At 31.9% G+C, this 18,046-nt stretch overlaps 1 protein-coding gene across 1 annotated transcript; it reads left to right on the top strand.

Annotated features, from left to right (window-relative positions):
• Positions 1-1,117: 1,117 nt before the first annotated feature.
• Positions 1,118-3,098, top strand: LOC107918754 (uncharacterized). The gene is made up of 3 exons (XM_016848338.2): positions 1,118-1,333; positions 1,419-1,745; positions 2,685-3,098. The coding sequence occupies exons 1-3, from the start codon at positions 1,270-1,272 to the stop codon at positions 2,984-2,986; spliced, it is 693 nt and encodes a 230-aa protein (XP_016703827.1). The 5' UTR covers positions 1,118-1,269; the 3' UTR covers positions 2,987-3,098.
• Positions 3,099-18,046: the final 14,948 nt, after the last annotated feature.

Here is an 18,046-nt window from a genome sequence, read left to right as displayed (position 1 = left end):
TATATAGATTTATATATAAACTATTAACGGGAACAAATTATGTCAAATCAAAGTAAAAAAAAAAAAGAAATTACAAATTTTAATGTAGTAGAAGGACTAAACCTAGAATTAGACGATTTTAATTTTATGAACTTTCCTTTCACGTTCACTGTCAACACAGCAGTGCAAAGATGAAAGATGGCGAACCAGCAAAGGCTCTCGATGTGAATAAGGGAACCAACTGCTTCAAAGAAAAACAAATATAGGTGACTTGGAGCTCAATTAAAAAGGAGGTTGACCCATCAAATCAATATAATCTCCAACTTCAATGAGAAACCAGCTCCTTCCTCTTCGCTTTCGGCTCCACAATTCGAGCTGCCAAATGGCAATCTAATTCTCTAACACCATTTAACACCAAACTTGACCCTTTCTTATGTCTTTTGTTTTTGTCCAAATGAAAATTGTCCCAACAATTACCAAAATTAGGCATGGAGCCAATGGAGAAAACTGATTAGCCTAAGCCTAGCCTCTGTAGCTGAGCCAAGTTGTTTAAACATTAAAAAGTTCTATGTTCTATAAAGGAAACTTAAGCATGCAGACAAGCAAACACGTCTTAGCAAAGTATTCGAACAAGGAAACCGCGTATCATCTATCAATAAAATTGACTCTTGAACTAAACGAAAGCAAACAAAAGGAACGTGAAAACGAAAATTAGAACTAAAGAGCTGAGAAATCCAAAGGAGAGACTGGTAATAGGCCAAATGCGTCTTCAAAGGCAAACTAGAGGCTAAACAAAGCCGGTGTTCAGGGGCGGATTGAGGGGGCCGCAGGGTACGGCCCCTCTAAAATATTTTTTTTTTTCTTTAGGTCTATTATAATTTATAAAATTTTAAATTAATATAATAAAAAGTATACTTTAGTCTTCTAAAATGATAAAAATTTAATTTGATTCTCTATAAAGATATAGGCTATTAAAATAGTGAAATTGTATTTTACTATTATAAAAATATATAATTTAATTCCGACCCCAAAAAAATTTTCTAACTTCACTTTTACCCCCTAAATCATATTTTTCTGGATCCGCCAATATCGATGTTTCCTTCTATATATAGAAAATAAACATACCATTTTTTGTTTCACACTTTTCACATTTCTTCTTCTTTTATATATATCACACCTCTTTTTATTAGTCCCTCACAAAAACAATACAAAACGCTCTATTTCGAACATCTTCCGACTAAAATTTCAAAGAAATCAGCCTACAAAACTAGCTTCATCACCTATTTAATTATGCCTTGTTTCAAAATCCCCTTGTTTCTCTTCCTTTCTTCTCTCTTCCTCCATGCTTCTCTAGGTGTGCAAATGAAAACATCTCTTGTTTTTATTTATATAGTTTCATGCATCAAACGTGTCTTTAACATTCATGTAAATTTATGCAGCTGAAATTATTTGCGAAGATTTGCCCAACGATGTTTGCGCGTTTGCAATAGCATCTTCGGGGAAGAGATGTTTGTTGGAAACGGCGCTGGAGAAAAATGAAAAGGAGGAGTACCAATGCCGGACATCAGAGGTGATGGTGGAGAGAATGGCGGAGTATATCGAGAACGACGACTGTGTGCGGGCTTGTGGGGTTGACAGAAACTCAATTGGCATTTCATCCGATTCCCTTCTTGAGCCACAATTCACTTCCAAGCTTTGCGCCCCTGCTTGCTGCCACAACTGCCCCAACATTGTCGACCTTTTCTTCAATTTGGCCGCGGGTGAAGGTAATGAATTTGCCACCTTTTCATTCTTCCATTTAATAAATCAATAATTATAAAGTAGGAACTAAGATAGATTTTTAAAACTGGATAAGTGGTTAAGTCGGTGAGATCACCGGTTCTTAATTTGATCTATTTTATTGTGTCAATTGGATCTTTGATTTTCTTAAATAAATATTAAAATTTATAAAAATAAAAAAAATAGTTCAACTAAATTTTATCTTCTCCCAAGAATGTAATTTGAATCCAACATTTTTCGGTGAATACATATTTTAAAATTAATGTATAAAACTTGGTTAAAATATATTATAAATGTCTTTGTGTGGTGAGATGCCAATTAACTTTTACATTAGAATTAGACATAAGTTTACATTTTTTGTTAATTTGATCATTGTTCTCTTTTAAAGTTAATTTTGGTCATTGATATTTTAAAAAAAAAAGTCAGTTCGCTTTTTTTAACAGAATTACTGACTAAAACATTAATTTTTTAATAATATTGACATAGCAACTTACGTAGTAGTCCATGTGTAATTCATGCTGACATAACTGTATTAAAAATACACATGGATAAAGATTATTAAAAAAATCTGTACAACTTGTCATATTTAAAAATTTCATCAAAGTTTTTTTTTTAAAAAAAAAGCATGAAATACAAGTGGATTGTCATGCTATTTGTTATATTAAAAATTTAATGTTTTAATCAGTATTTTTATTAAAAAATAATCATTTGACTTCTTTTTAAAGGTTGATGGTCAAATTCGATTATTTGTAAAAAGTTAATGGTAAAATTTAGTTAAATAATAATGATTAAATTAGGACATTAGAATTAAATACAACCAACTTATCTTGTGATTCAATGAAATCTGCGGGTTCCTCCAAGAGTCCAAGCTAAGTGTTAAATGAGGAATAAAAACTAATGATATATTATCCAATGCTTGGTTGCAGGAGTATTTTTACCAGATTTGTGTGAGGCTCAACGCATCAACCCAAGACGTTCAATGGTGGAGTTGATGTCTAGCTCTGGGGCAGCCCTTGGCCCTATTTCTAGTGAAGCTTCAGCTTTAGCTCCAAGCCCAACTCCTCCTATTACTAGTGAAGTTCCTGATTCAAATGAAGGTTTAGCTTCAATCCTAAGCCCATCTTCTATTTCTAGTGAAGCTTCAACTCCAGGCCCAGGCCTAGCACCTATTTCTAGTGAAGCTTCATCTTCAACTTCGTCTCCAGGCCCAACTCCTCTTCTAGGATGATCAAATTCGTTTGTCATTTTTGTTATTATTTGATAATTGGTTTCATCAAACTTATTTTGATTCGAGATGTAAATTGATTTGAGGAATAAATACGGAGTATGGGGTTTGTTTTTTTGAGTGGAGTTTTAGCATACAGGGCAACTGATTTTTCCTTTCGGTCTTTTTTTTCAAACAAACACAGAAATTGTTTTCGATTTCATTCATTATAAATTAAAACAACTATTCCGGGTATCCAAAGATTTTCTTTGCCTCACTCTCATTTTGTCTTGGTTTTGGTTAGAATTTGGTAACCAATAAGATTAAAAATGGAGGAAGATTGATACGGAATTTGGAAGCGAATCATAAAGTTTGTTAAAGTCGCGGATTTGAATTAAGGCTTTAGATGTTGGGAAAAAACTTGGATTTTGATACAATCTGAAACACAATCAAATCCAAGTTATATAAAATAATTAAAATAAATAACTAAAATAATTAAAATAAATAACTAAAATAATTAAAATAGAATAATAAATCTACGATTAGAACAATAAGGAAGAAAATAAAAAAGATAGATGGAAAGATAGAATGTGATATATAGAAGTCCTAAGAAGCCTTGAAAACACGAAGAATCCACAACCCCTTTCAAGCGACTCTAATTTCCCTTCAAACACAGACACTTGGTAAGAAAAAATTTGAATATGATCCCCACAATCTGAAAAGATTGTTAAAACTGTTTTAGAAGAAAACTCAAGAGAAATTCTTGAAAGAAAACTCAGAGAATTTATTAACTCAAAAGAGAAGTTGAATAATAATGAATTGTATCATTAGTGTACAATTCAAATGTCTATATATAGGCTAGCAAAATAAATATAAATAAAACTCTTACGTATACTAGAACTCTAATTAATCTAAATAAGAAGTAGTTTTAAACTAAAATTTCTTGTTGACATAAAACTCCTAAATAACTTAAACTACTTAATAATTATTAAAAATTTGGAATAATAAAATAATAAAATAATAAAATAATAAGAGCTGATAAATACAACATTGGACTCATATATAATAAAAATTAAGCCCCAAACTCGAACCCAATATGATTTAAACTCGAATTAAAAGCACGGAACTCATAATTTCTGTCATAATCCTGTCCAGAAATTCTGCTTGCATAGTCTTCACTAAAACTGTCATAACTTGAGCTCCCAAACTCAAAATCGAGTGATTTAAAGCGTGTTTTGAAGATAAGAGATAGATCTTCAAATTCTATGGGACATCTCAACCTAGAAATGTCAGTATCCAATCCAAAAAGTCATCGCAAGTCTACTGATTTCCCAAGCTTGAAAATTGGCAGCTTCAGTGAATGGAATTTAATAAATTTCACCCAATTTGTGCATGTATCATCCCCCTTTTCCTCGAAAAGATTTGTCCTCAGATATTGTACTTGATTGAATCTTATTTTGATTTGCTTGGCCTTTTATATTATTGTTGGGCCTTGAGGTAATGTGAGCCCATCATATCCATGGGTCTGAAATCGGGCCCTGAGACTTACATCATTCCCCCTTTCTTAAGAGTATTCGTCCCCAAATCTTTAGCTGCACAAAAAGAAAAAGGATTAGAAAAAATAACAATAAAATGAAAAAAATACTTACCTAAACTTTCTTGTGCACCAAAACTATCTCCAGGATCAAAGATATGATTTTAATCTCCCAAATGAGTATGGATCAAGTTTCTCTCTTTCAAAAATAAACCATCAACACTAAACAAAGAAATATTAGGCACATGAGTGTTTAAGTAAAAAATAACCTGTAATTTTCTTTGAATATACATGGTAATCCATAAGAATTTCCAACGATGAGTTAAGAATTTCACATAATTATAAAAATAAAAAATGTTAAGATTATGTAAAAATTCATCGTTAAAGGGCAAGATAGAAAATTTTGTTACAGGCGAAAATATATAAAATGCTTTAATAAACCTATCTAGTGCAACAGAATTACTATTTTTAATCTTTACAAATCTAGATAAACCCATAAAATCAATTGAACTTTCAGACCAAGGTTTAATGAAATTTGACCAACGAGAAAGCATGTTGTAAGGAAAAACAAAATTAGTAGCATAGTTATCAAAAACATTTATTGTATGCCTTCTTAAATCAATTTCTACTGTTTCCTTACCTTTCTTACCTTGTAGCACTTGTGGAGAATTATTAATGTTCAACTTACATCTCTCCCACAAGTAAAAATGTCGATCGATGGTAGAGTAATGTAATTGGAAGTCCGTCAATAGATCCTTAAAATTCTATAGCAATAAAACACCACTAAACAAATTCGAGTTATGGTTAGTTAAAACATAATCATTTGTCACTTTTGCATGAATATTGTCTTGTTTTTCATTTTCTTTTCCCACTTGAGATCTCTCCAAATTTACCTCATATGTATTTTCACTCACCAAAAGTGGATCATCAAGTAGACTTTTAATACTCAAGGTCTCTTTTCTCTCTGCCTTTTCAATTTTTTCCTCACTTCCTATATCTCCCTCACAAGTATTATGAATATTCAATTCAGTATAATATATCTCAGTAGGCGAACATGACGTTTCTATCTCATCTAACTCCATAAATTCAAGGAAAAATTCTCACTATCATCTTATTTTTTATCAACAAAATCTTATGTTGGCATAATCATGACTATAGTGCCCACACCCTTCGCACGTAAAACATTCAATGTCACGAGCTCTTTGTTGTTTTGGTGAAAAATTATAGAAGTGGGTTGCTTAAAAGATGTAGAAGAATGCTTTATAGGAGCCCTCATTTTCCACTCAAAAGGTTTAGTCTCATCACATTTTGGCAGCAACTTATTAGTAGCATAAGGAGGTTTCGAATTCTTGAAAGTAGAATTAGCTAGTACCTTTAATATTGTGATGCACCAACTAAACGAGACTGGCATTGTTAAAATTGCTGCTCAATCTCAATTGCCTTATGTAATCCCTTTTCAAGATCAATGTAGGTTTGAAGATCAAGAGCATTGGCTATCAAAACGTTCAAGCCATCTACAAACCACACCATGGTAGTCTCTTCATCTTCTCACACATTTGCTCTTTGCACAGGTATCTCAATATCCTTAAAGTACTTATCAACAGATCGATTACCTTGAATAAGGCATTGAAATTTCGTTTTAACCTCCATGTAGTAATGAGAAGGAACATAACGCTTTCACATCACTTGCTTCAACTCGTCTCATGTTTCAATTACCCTTTCGCGGTTTATTTGATAATTAATTCCAAGTTGAATCCACCAACTCCATGCATAATCTGAAAATCCATGGGTCGCCAATGGAACTTTCTTCTCTTCCCGACATTTATAGTAACCAAACATAAGTTTAATTTTTGATTCCCACTCACAATATGCTTTGGGGTTATACTTCCCTCGGAATGGTGGAATGGTGAATTTTGGTTTACTTAAAAAATGTTGCCACCCACAGTAATTATTAACCAAAGTCTCATCATTTGCACGAGAGACACGTTGAGCATTATTTGTACGAAGACTGGGTTGATCAAATTTATCTCTCCAATTACGATTTCGATGCTCAATTTCGGTACTTAGACATTCCAATTTACTGATCGTGTCTAGAATAGTTTCACGTTGCTAATCTTGAGCATTTCAATCCTCTTGATCCCTTTGCAACTTCCCAACCATAGTAGTGCAAATCATTATGTAAGCCTAAAAACAATACAACACTCAAGAAAAGAAAAATTAAACAAACCTCACTGTTATGCACTCAAAAATAAAAATAAAATTCTCAATGAAATAAGAATTAATTTTGTGAGCATTTTAAAAGCGTTTATATCAACAAATCAGAATGTATTAGAATCAAACTAGCAAAGCAAACCTAGTGACACTAACAATCCAAAATCGGCTAGACATAAAAGAATTGTGTTGCACGGAGGTAGGAATGTGCGACGTGCTTTAACCTACTAACACAAGAAACAATAAAGTGTTATAATGCGTAAAGAAACAATAAAAATAAAAATAAAGGAAAACCTAAGGCTAAGAGTCAATGAAAATTAATGAAACTTGAAAACCCGAAAAATTGCGAAGCAACTTGGAAAACTTCGTTCGAGGTGTTACCAATTTCCAAAAATCACGAAATTTAAATTAGAGCCTTCTCAAATAATCTAGATCTAGTCTAGAAAGTTTCGACACAAAATTCAACCCACAGAATATTTTTTTTCTTTTTTTTCGTATTTTTTAAGTACTTTTTCGATCACTTTTTTTTTGTGGGAAATACTTTCTTTATACTCTAAAATAGTGTTAAGAAACAATATGCAAAATTTCAGATTGTTTGAAAAATGTTTACCCACTAAAGATTTTTTTCTGAAAACTGTCTTGGTAAAAAAAATTTGTTTTGAAGTTGTTTGCTAGAAATTAATTTTATAAGAACACAAAGAACACCTAAAACTCCCAAATCTGATACCAAATGATATGAAATAATAAGGGTGAATGTGGAAGTCAATCGTAGTTTGTTCAAGTCACAGATTTGACTTAGGGCTCTAGATGTTAGGAAAGAAACTTGGATTTTGACATAACCTGAAACGCAATCAAATCCAAGTTAGATAAAATAATTAAAACAAATAACTAAGATAATTAAAATAGAATAATAATTGTACAATTAGAACAATAAGGAAGAAAATAAAGAAGATAGATGGAAAGATAGAACATGGTATGTAGAAGTCTTAAGAAGCCTTGGAAACACGAAGAATCCACAAGCCTCTTCAAGCGGCTCTAATTTCCCCCTCAAAGACAGACACTTGGTAAGAAAAATTTTGAAGATGATCCCCACAATCTAGAAAGATTCTTAAACTCATCTAGAAGAAAACTCAAGAGAAATTCTTGAAAGAAAAACTCAAAGAGAATTTATTAATTCAAAAGAGAAGTTGAATAATAATGAATTGTATCATTTGTGTACAATCCAAAGGCCTATATATAGACTAGCTAAATAAATCTAAATAAAAATCTTAAGTATACTAGAACTCTAATTAATCTAAGCAAGAAGTAGCTTTAAATTAAATTTTCTTGTTGGCAGAAAACTTCTAAATAACTTAAACTATTTAATAATTACTAAAAATTTAGAATAATAAAATAGTAAAACAAGAAGAGTTGATAAATACAATATTGGGCTCATATATAATAAAAATTAAGCCAAAACTCGAACCCAATATGATTTAAACTCGAATTAAAAGCCCAAAACTCGTAATTTCTGTCATAATCCCGTCCAGAATTTCTACTCGCACAGTCTTCATTAAAATAATCATAACTTGAGCTCCCGAACTCAAAATTGAGTAATTCAAAGTGCGTTTCAAAGATAAGAGAGATCTTCGAATTCCATGAAGACATATAAACTTAGAAATGCCAAGATCCGATCCAAAAAGCCATCACAAGTATGCTGATTACCCAAGCTTGAAAATTGGTAGCTTCGGTGAATCAAATTTAATAAATTTCACTCCATCCATGGATGTATCAAAGATGATGACTTTACAATGGAATAATAGCTGAAAGTTGGGATGGAGATCCTTTAGTGGGGAATTTTAGGAGTTTAGGAAGAAGGAGTGACTACATTGTGTGTATGAGCTATTACAAGTTCCTTTTATACTGAAGGGAAAGCTTAGCTACAAGTGCCTGAGGCCACTGACACAATAGTTTGATTTGATGCTCTTAATGGTGACGATGATGTTACATCCTTGGATAAGATGTTTTGGGACGAATGACAAAAAATTACCCTAAGCCTCAACGTGGTCCTCATTTAATCCTAGTGGAGATGCTTAGTCCCAAAGTCTGCCATGTTAAGGTTCACAAACTAACTCAAGGTCTACTAGTTAATAAGTCAACTATGCATGATCCGTTGTGTTAGTGGCTCCGTCGAGAGATATGGTCAAGTTTTCAATGGGTACATTGTGAGGTCTACAAGGTCCGCTATATAGGGTATAATAATTGCCCCCAGGTAAGAAAAGGTTATAAACTGACTTTTGTGAGCTTGTTGGGGAAGTTAGCACTATAGGTGTGAAGGTTTGGATAATTGATTTGAAGCTGACTCAACTTGCGCATGCGTGTTAAAAATAATGAATTTATTGAATCATTTAAAGAGTGGGTTTTAACTACAAGCGTAAAGTGTTAGCTGTATTAGTTATAGTTCTGATAGAAAACAAAGTATTCCAAAGGGTCGAACCCAAAAGGAATAGGCAATCAAACAATAACTAGCATACACAATAGAGTCTAAGTGGCTACTAATATGATTTTATAGTAGGACAATTCATAACAAGATGAGTTTGCAAGAAATTTAAATATTCTACTCTATGGACTAAATTGTAAGAACTATAAAACTAGAGGGACTATCTAGCAAATAACTAATAGGGGTTTGTTGACTTCAATGTGGTTTACCAAATCTTGGACTAGGGGTAAAAATCGGCAACCAAGTGGCTTCAGTTTATCTTTTGATATTAATTTTACCGACTTAGACGAATTAGGTCCGGTTTATCTTCCAATCTTGTCGGTTAATCTGAGACTAATGAACGGGTGCGCGACAAGATTACTTTTTGGTCTCACTTTATCTTAATATTCCCTTAGAGGCATCACTACCTAAGTTCTTAGTTCTATTCAAATTAGTCCAATTTGTTACGATTTAGTCCTTTGTCCAAGGTGTTTTAGTTTACCTACATATCCATCAACCAACCTCCTTAAAGTTTTAGGTACACAGCTCAAAGTAAAGAAAATAGACAGAACAATGGAAAACAAGGCAGAAATGAAAGTAAGGCTTGAGAAAAATATTAAAGTTGAGATTTTTATGCAAGAAAACTTAAATAGCATGAAACCAAAAGCATTTAACAAGAAAATATAAAGTAAGAAACATAAAAGAAACAAGCTTTAATAGATTTAAATAAATTGAAATACATTAAACTAAAGCTTAAATAGTCTTGAAAGCAAGGTATAGAGACTGGAAATGTAAATAAACCTTAGCTATAGTAATAACTAACTTCACTATCACTAATAACAACAAGAACAATAAGTAAATATAGAAAAATAAACTCTAATCTAAGGTAGAAGAAGAGAAAAATAAAAACCTTAGAAAAATACAGAGAAAAGTTAAAGAAAACCTGGAGAAAACTAAACTTAAAATGGATAAAGGCATGGTCATAGTGAGTTCACTAAGTATTCTTGTACTTACAATGTTTGTTATTGCTTTCAAGGTCTATTGAGAAGAGGTTTTGCCTGGAGAGACAACGCTAGGAGTACGCCAAGTGGGTGGCGGAATGGGCTATTATGCATACGATGGACTTGTGGCATAGTCTGAAATACACCTTTTAAGTCTGTTTTAAAATAATTTCTAACTGGTAATGATCTATATCAAATCTGAAGTTATAAGTTATTTATCATATATTTTATTTTAAATTTCAAATGTTAAGTGTTTCTTTTGGAACTTCAAATAACTGTTTTTAAATAAATGAGAAATTGCAAACTGTTTTTGTTAAATGTTTTGTATTGTTTAGTAACACCTGAGATCCAAACCCAATGAATCGGTTCAAATTGAGGGAATTAGAATTTTGGTATCAGAGCTCGATTCAATGAATTCTTAGACAGATTATGTGTAACAGCCTGATTTTAAATCTAGTCAGAATAGTGGTTTCGGGACCACAAATTTGATAAGGAAAAATTTATTTTTTATTATATTTTTACGGTCTACAATTTCATGGAATAATTTCATAAAAATTTCGTTCAAAAATTTTGACGTTTGGGCACTCGATTTAGCCAAAAGAACTAAATTGTAAAAAGTGCAAAAGTTGAGTTCTAGAAGCTAGAGGTGTTAAATTGCTATGAAATTTTAAGTTGGAGGTCCTTAAATGGTAATTAGACCATTGGTTAACTTGTTGGACAAAAATGGACAAGAGATAAGTGAATAGGATTTTTTTAAGTTGGGGGCATTTTGGTTATTTAGTAATTAAAAGAATTAAAAAGGCCAAAATAGCCAAAAATTTGTCCATCTTCAAGCTAAGGCCGAATTTAGCAAGGGGAGAAGCCATATTTAGGGGTTTCAAGCTTCCAAGCTCCATGGTAAGTGATTCTAAGCTCCGTTTTTAATGTTTTTTACGTTTTTGGAGTCTTGGTAACTTATTTTAGCTATTTCTAGCAATAATTTAACTTAGGGTTTATATTTGGAAAAATAACCATAGGTGAAATGTGTTTATTTTGATGTTTAATGGTAGAATATAAAGCTAAAAATTATGTTAAACAACTTTTTCTAAGCGATTTTAAGTGAAAACGAGTAAAATGACATAATTGGTAAAAATACCTAATGTTCATAAGTAAGTGTTAGAGTGGGAATTTGATGTTGCCATAGAATGGAAAAATGTTCATTATGTCATAAAACATAATAATAAGAGATGAAGTTTAATTTCCGCGATTTGGGGCAAAAGTGTAAATATGCAAAAGTATAGGGGCAAAATTATAATTTTGCTAAAGTTTGAGTTAAGGACTGTTTTGATGAATGTGCATGTTAAATAAGTTAAATGTGTTATTATAGTTCAAGAAAGAAGTGTAATTGACCTTTATCGGAGAAAAGAAAAGATTAAAGACTAAATTGCTAAATTTCTATATTGTTGTACGAAAGTAAGTTTGTATGTAATTAATGCATTGTTTTAATGTTATTCAATATATTGTTGAGATTTGAGTGAATATATATTAAATATTTTATGTGAAAGGGGTTGCTAAGTGTTGATTCCACCGTATATTTGATTGTAAAAGGGGTTGCTATGTGTTGATTCCCCGTATCACTGAATATAAAGGTGGTTGCTAAGTGCTGATTCCACCGTATCTTTGATTGTGAAAGGGGTTGCTATGTGCTGATTCCCCGTATCACTAAATTTAAGGTGGTTGCTAAGTGTTGAATCCACCGAGTAATGGATAATATTCCGAGTGTTCAACAGGGAAATTGGAAAAGTGAATGTACATATGAAATGGACAAGATTATGTGAGGAATATTGGGTTTGATACTTAATCGACCCATGTATAAGATGGTATGAAATATCAAAACTATAAAAGAGTAAATTTAGAAATAAAACAGTTTTGAACAACAGCAATTGTGGAACTTTGAAAAATCACCATAAATGATGGAAATTGAATTAGAGGCTAAATAATATATGAAATTGAAGCTGAATGAGTCTATTTTCATATGAAAGAAATAGAGCAAGCAAAAGAGTTATATATTTTGAAATATTTGAATTTTAGTGAGACAGGGTTGAATTGATTTTGAAATCTCCTGTTCCTACTTTGGAAAATCACCAAAAAATTGTACAAAAATAATTATGGCTTGTATTATACATGCTTGAACTTCTCAACAAGTCTATTTTCAAGGGGAACAAACAAGAACATCGTTTGAATTCTATACAAACAGTTAAGTAAATTTTAGTGAAGAGGGGCAGAGCTGTTGAGTAGTGAAACAGGGGAAGTTTAAAGAATAAACTGTACTAATTGGCTAAACCAAAAATTCTGAAAATTTTATGGTAAGAAGATATGTGAGTCTAGTTTCGGGGAAAATTAACGGAACTTAATTTGGAGCTCTGTAGCTCTAGATAAAAATAATTTAGTTACTATAAATCGACTAGACAACGTAAAATTTAAATATAAGTGGATACTGAAATTATGTATAATGCTATTTAAGCATGTTATATACATAAAGAATATGGTATGGAGAGGAGGAGGAGGACAATAAAATGTATGAATGAATTGTGTATAAATGGTCATATGCCCGCTTATAATCGGTAAATGTTAAATTGAATGGTAAATACGTGTTGGTACTGAAGTAGCTATTGCGGTATTGAAAAGAAAATGATCAAATGTTTAAGAAATTTAGTCATGATATATATATGTGTGATAATAATGATGTATGGATGATTATATTATTGAGTTGCATTGATTAATTCGGTTTAGGTGATGGAAATGTCAAGATCATTTGTCTTTGATATGTGATGATCATGTAATGCCATGAAAATTTGTTTAATTGTGTGGTTTAAAATGTATCTATATTTTGTTATATAACTTATTTTGTAATCTATTTGACAAATGATAAAAATTAATTCGGTTACTATGTGAGGTGAATTATGATTTGTGAAGCATATCTATATTTGGCAATAATGGATAAAATACATTTATGTCATGGGTGAATGGTTAAACACTTGGGTTAGTATAAAGTGTATATTTAGTAAGGTTCGTTGGAAAAGAAATAACAGGTTTTGGTTTATATCGAATAGAAAAAATTTGTATTATCTTTGTGGCTAATTTTGTTAGCTGTATGGGAGATGAATGGTTAGTGTATGTATGTGACAATTAGCTTAGCAGATAGTGAACTATTGATATACTACAATAGTTAAAAAGGAAAATTTGACGATATGAGAATATGTAATGATACGGATCAATTCAGGTACTCAGGACGAATTCAACAAGTAAGTGAAAATTTATAAATTCATACGACGAGGAAGTGAAAGATTGTGAGTATATTTATCCAAGTAAACCCTAATTAACAACCCAAGAATAACAATTGGAAAGTTTTAATTTGGATAAAATTTTATAACTCGGATTAATATGTCTATAAGTGTATTTATTCTGGTAATGCCTCTTACCCTATTCCAGCGTTGATATGGGTAAGAGGTGTTACAATGTGACATCACCAGATTCGGCCCTAACGTTTAGGCCAGGTTTGGGGTGTTACATTTAGTGGTATCAGATCTACGATTTAGTCGGTTCTCGGACGAAACGTAGCATATGTGAGTCTAGCTATACATGCCATGTTATTACTCGTGATGATGTGATATCTCCGGGCTCTAACGAAATTGTTTTGTTAAGACAGAGATGATTTTCAATCAAGCTATTTTCGATAATGTTAAAAATGATATTGAGATGAATGAAATATGCTCACGTTATGTTAGAACTTGGAAAGGTAAGAATAAAAATTCGTGATATGTACGTTTTCATGTATGACAAGAGATGATCATAAGTTAAAAAAAAGTTTATGTTGTGATAAGCTAATCCAAGTATGTTGGTGATTATATGATGCTATGTGCTCAACATATTTGATTAAGTGAATATGAGAAGCGAATTTACTTAAATAGATGGCATGTTTGTTTATGTACATCTGCTTGAATAAGTGAAATCAGTAAATTCATATGATAGAATCTTATGTTTAATTGTTAAATTAAAGATAATAAGATATTTTGTTTTATGTCTTTACTATTAAACCATGAATATTATAATAGCATGAAAATTGAATTAGAAGATTAAATTGAGTAGAACGCAAGAATGAGTACTTTCGTTCAGTGATATGTAATGAATTGACAAAAAAGACCATGGTTGGACCATGGCAACATATGATATGTGATTTCCGTATAAGACCATATATGGGATATGTCATTGGTGTGATATGTGCTACTGTGTAAGACCATATCTGGGCTATGGCATCAATATGTAAATATGTGTAAGACCATAGTTGGACTATGGCATAGAGAAAATGAAGTACTCAATTCTGTAAGACGTTCTCTAATTGAATAAATGTCGGTAAGTAAAATGGAAGCTAAGTATTGGAATTTAATTAGATATTAATATTGAGCTCGAGTAAGTAAATTCATTGTGTGAAATTGTGGATGACAGAAAATATTCATAATACATAGATGTGTTAATTTGCTTGGAATGAATTATGTGGTTATGATGGTAATACATTGATGATGAATGCAAAGTCATATATATATGTATTTATGAGAGCAAGTTAAAAGCTTTATGACCTCAACATCACCCCCTCATTAGTATTGTTTTATGATGAAAATTGTCTTGATGAGACAGATATGTTTTTCAAATGAGTTAATTTTGACAACACTTAAATGTTTGAGTGAAAATGTATTGATTATGAGTTGAAACTCATAAAGGTATAGATCAAAGAATATAAAATTTTTTTATTGATAAATGTTATAATTATACGAGCATATGAGTTATGATATTTGGATTATGATGCTATATAGAAATTTTGATTATGAATTAGTGATTTGAGTTGGCATATGAATTATATGTTGAGAAAAAAAGTGATTAAAAGCAAATGTTTATTAAATGCTTTGAGAATGTGAAATTAGTAATCACTTGACTATCTGTGATAGTATGTGTTATGCGCATTTATGTGTAAGATAAATTTGAGGCTTTACTACACTCACCTCCCATATCAGTAAAATGTTACAATAAAATTTGTGAGATTTTGGTTGAACAAGCTTACGAGTGTAGTGTTATAGAAATTTGTGTACGGGAGATTAATAATGTGGTCGAAAAAGAGAATGAATTAGCAAATGAAGACAATATAAAAAGAGAGAAATATTGGATAGTTCTGAAAACTACTCAGATTATGCAAAGTTACTGTCACAAAAGAAGTTAAATCCGATTAAATAATTTATTCAGGTATGTTATTTGAAGGAAAAAATTAACCGGAATTTTTTCTGGATCGATTTCTGTTTGTAAAGAGATAATGTGAAAATTCTGATGACAAAATTAGACAATTGAGTAATGTTTGTATTATAATAATAACTGAGTATAGTAGCTATAATGGGTAATTACTATGAATCCTTTTAGACATTCTGTGTGTACAATTATCCTCAGAAGTAAATGTGACTGTTTAGTTTCAAAAAGAATTCTTATTGTATGAGAACATTAGCTAAACATATTAATAGATGAAAGAATTATTGGTTTGTTTGGGTTATGTTCGACATCGTCATGTCTTTTTCTAGTATTTATTCCCTTGTGTGAATATGAAAATTGACGGTAAAGTCTGAGTGAGGCTAATATTTTATTTCTACTGGCTATTGTTCTGTTGAATATACGTGAAGATTATATTGCTTCTATTACTTTGGATTTTAATATCTATGAGAGACATCGATAGACATTGATATTTTAGACATCTTTTGGGATATCATCGAAATTGATATCTTTTATATGATGGTTGTGGCTTATGTATAATGATATGTTTGGGTTATATGAGTTTGAATATATCTACCGGACCTGAAATAAACTTTGAGTGTATATATATAGATTAAGGTTTAATCTAGAAGAAGAATTTGTATTCTTGAAGACTTGATACAGAATTATATCTATCATAATGATTCTAATTGAGTAATATTGAGGTAAATTAAAGTTAATCTGATTGTTGAACACCTTTTAAATATTGTTCTAAGTCAATAGACTCTTTAGAATTTCTTACATCTTTTACTTCGGGTGAGTTATGGGTGAAGAAACCATCTGTATGTTTTCATTTTGACTAAAATTCTTCCTACACTTTACCCTCGGGATTATAAACATCAAAATTCAATGAATCAACAGAGGTATCTTTTAGAAAATTAGAGTCTACTTGACTGAAGCCCATTGGAAAAATGACCACTTGGGCATGAAGAACCATGTTAGACTTTAATTTTGGCAATGCCTTAGTTAAATTTTTTGTGGTGTCTTCTTGGCACTTTCTAAAGGCTTTATCACTGGATTGGCGTAGACTATCCAGTTTAGCCTTGTGGCGTAGTTCTTAAACTTTGAGTTGCTCCTCTAATGATTTGACTCCTTCCTCTAATTGTTTATTTATTGATTGTGCTTCCACGAACATAAATTTCTAGGCTGAAACACAAGAATCCAACTGATTGATATTTTCTCTATTAATCTGACCAGTTTGGTGTAGACTACTTATAATCTATCCACTGATCTAACTGTCTCCTTTAAATTGGCCAACCTGGCACTATAGAGAGCACTAATTTCTTGAAGGAAACTATTTCAGAGTCTATACTCCACAAAGAGGGCTTGTGAGGATTCTGCCATTAAGGAGAGATGAGAAAGTTCTGGTTTGGAGGAGAGGAAAGTACTTAAGACTTCTTTCATCTGATGTGGAATTGTGTTGCTCTGACCTTGAAAGATAGAGACTAGGGAAATAGAGGGGGCATGTATGCATACAGGTTACGCCAAGGAAAATAGTTTTTGGTCTCTACAAATGAGGTTGGTGGAAGTTGAGGATTGGCATGAACCTCTGGCTGATTTACTGGTAAGGTCTCTGTTAGGGCTTCAGCCATTAGTGGATCAACACTTTGAGTTGGGGAGTCTAAAATTTGGGCAAACTCCACGAGAATTACAGAAGCTATAAGGAGTGCAGAAACTTTAGAAGAAGGGAGTTTTAAAGCTGAGAGTCCCTTTCTAAGCCTGCGTAGCTTAAGTTTTGGGTGTTCACTCTCATTTGATTCTTTAGTGTCCTCCATTATTCTACGCCTTTTCCGGTAATTCTTTGTTGATGGTTTATTTGAAGTGTTAGCGGTGCTTTTCTCCTTAGCACGTGCATCATGTAAAAGAGAATTGATGTCCATATTAGAAGCTTGATTAGGTGAAGTGTGAGAGTGTATCCTATGCTATGCACACGCCCAGATATCTGTTTTGCAATGGGGTTGGTAAGTCAATAACAAGCGAATCCAGGTCTAAGACTCTGGAAAACAGTTGAACATATACTCAAATATTTACAGAGAATGAGGAATTATATGATTATGTATTCCGGAGGAGATCTTACTCCTATCGAATATACTAATTCTAACTTCCAAACATGTCAAGATTTGATGAAGTCGACATCCGGCTGTGTTTTTGCCCGAGACGGTAGGTTCATTGTGTGAATAAGTGTTGAGTACAGTTGCACTGCTAACTTCATTATGGACGGCTGAATATGAGGTATGAAAAAGTTATGACATTATAATAGTATAGATATAGCTAAATCCAAGTTAACCACATAAGGGCAAAACACATAAGGGAAACGGTAGTGTTTGATGGAATTGTAGATGTAGTCAAAAATCACATATGAGGACAAAATTCAAGGGCATGTTTAGCCAAGACTCTTATAGCTAGAAAGCTTTTTGGGAAACATATAGAAGGGAACAAGAATGTGAAACATGACTGATCTACTTCACTAGGGCAAGTGGGAGACTGTTGGATCTAGGGCCCTAAGTGTAGTATTTTCATCAATATACACTTGTAATTTTTCGAACAAAGTG

This window comes from Gossypium hirsutum, chromosome D13 (assembly GCF_007990345.1).
Source record: "Gossypium hirsutum isolate 1008001.06 chromosome D13, Gossypium_hirsutum_v2.1, whole genome shotgun sequence".
Classification (NCBI taxonomy): domain Eukaryota; kingdom Viridiplantae; phylum Streptophyta; class Magnoliopsida; order Malvales; family Malvaceae; genus Gossypium; species Gossypium hirsutum.
Note: the sequence above shows the minus strand (reverse complement) of the source record. Positions and strands in the feature narration are given on the sequence as shown.

Coding starts and splice junctions, on each gene's coding strand:
- LOC107918754 (XM_016848338.2), top strand. CDS start 1,270: ATGCCTTGTTTCAAAATCCCCTTGTTTCTCTTCCTTTCTTCTCTCTTC. Junction 1,334..1,418: donor CTTCCTCCATGCTTCTCTAG/GTGTGCAAATGA, acceptor AAATTTATGCAG/CTGAAATTATTTGCGAAGAT. Junction 1,746..2,684: donor CAATTTGGCCGCGGGTGAAG/GTAATGAATTTG, acceptor GCTTGGTTGCAG/GAGTATTTTTACCAGATTTG.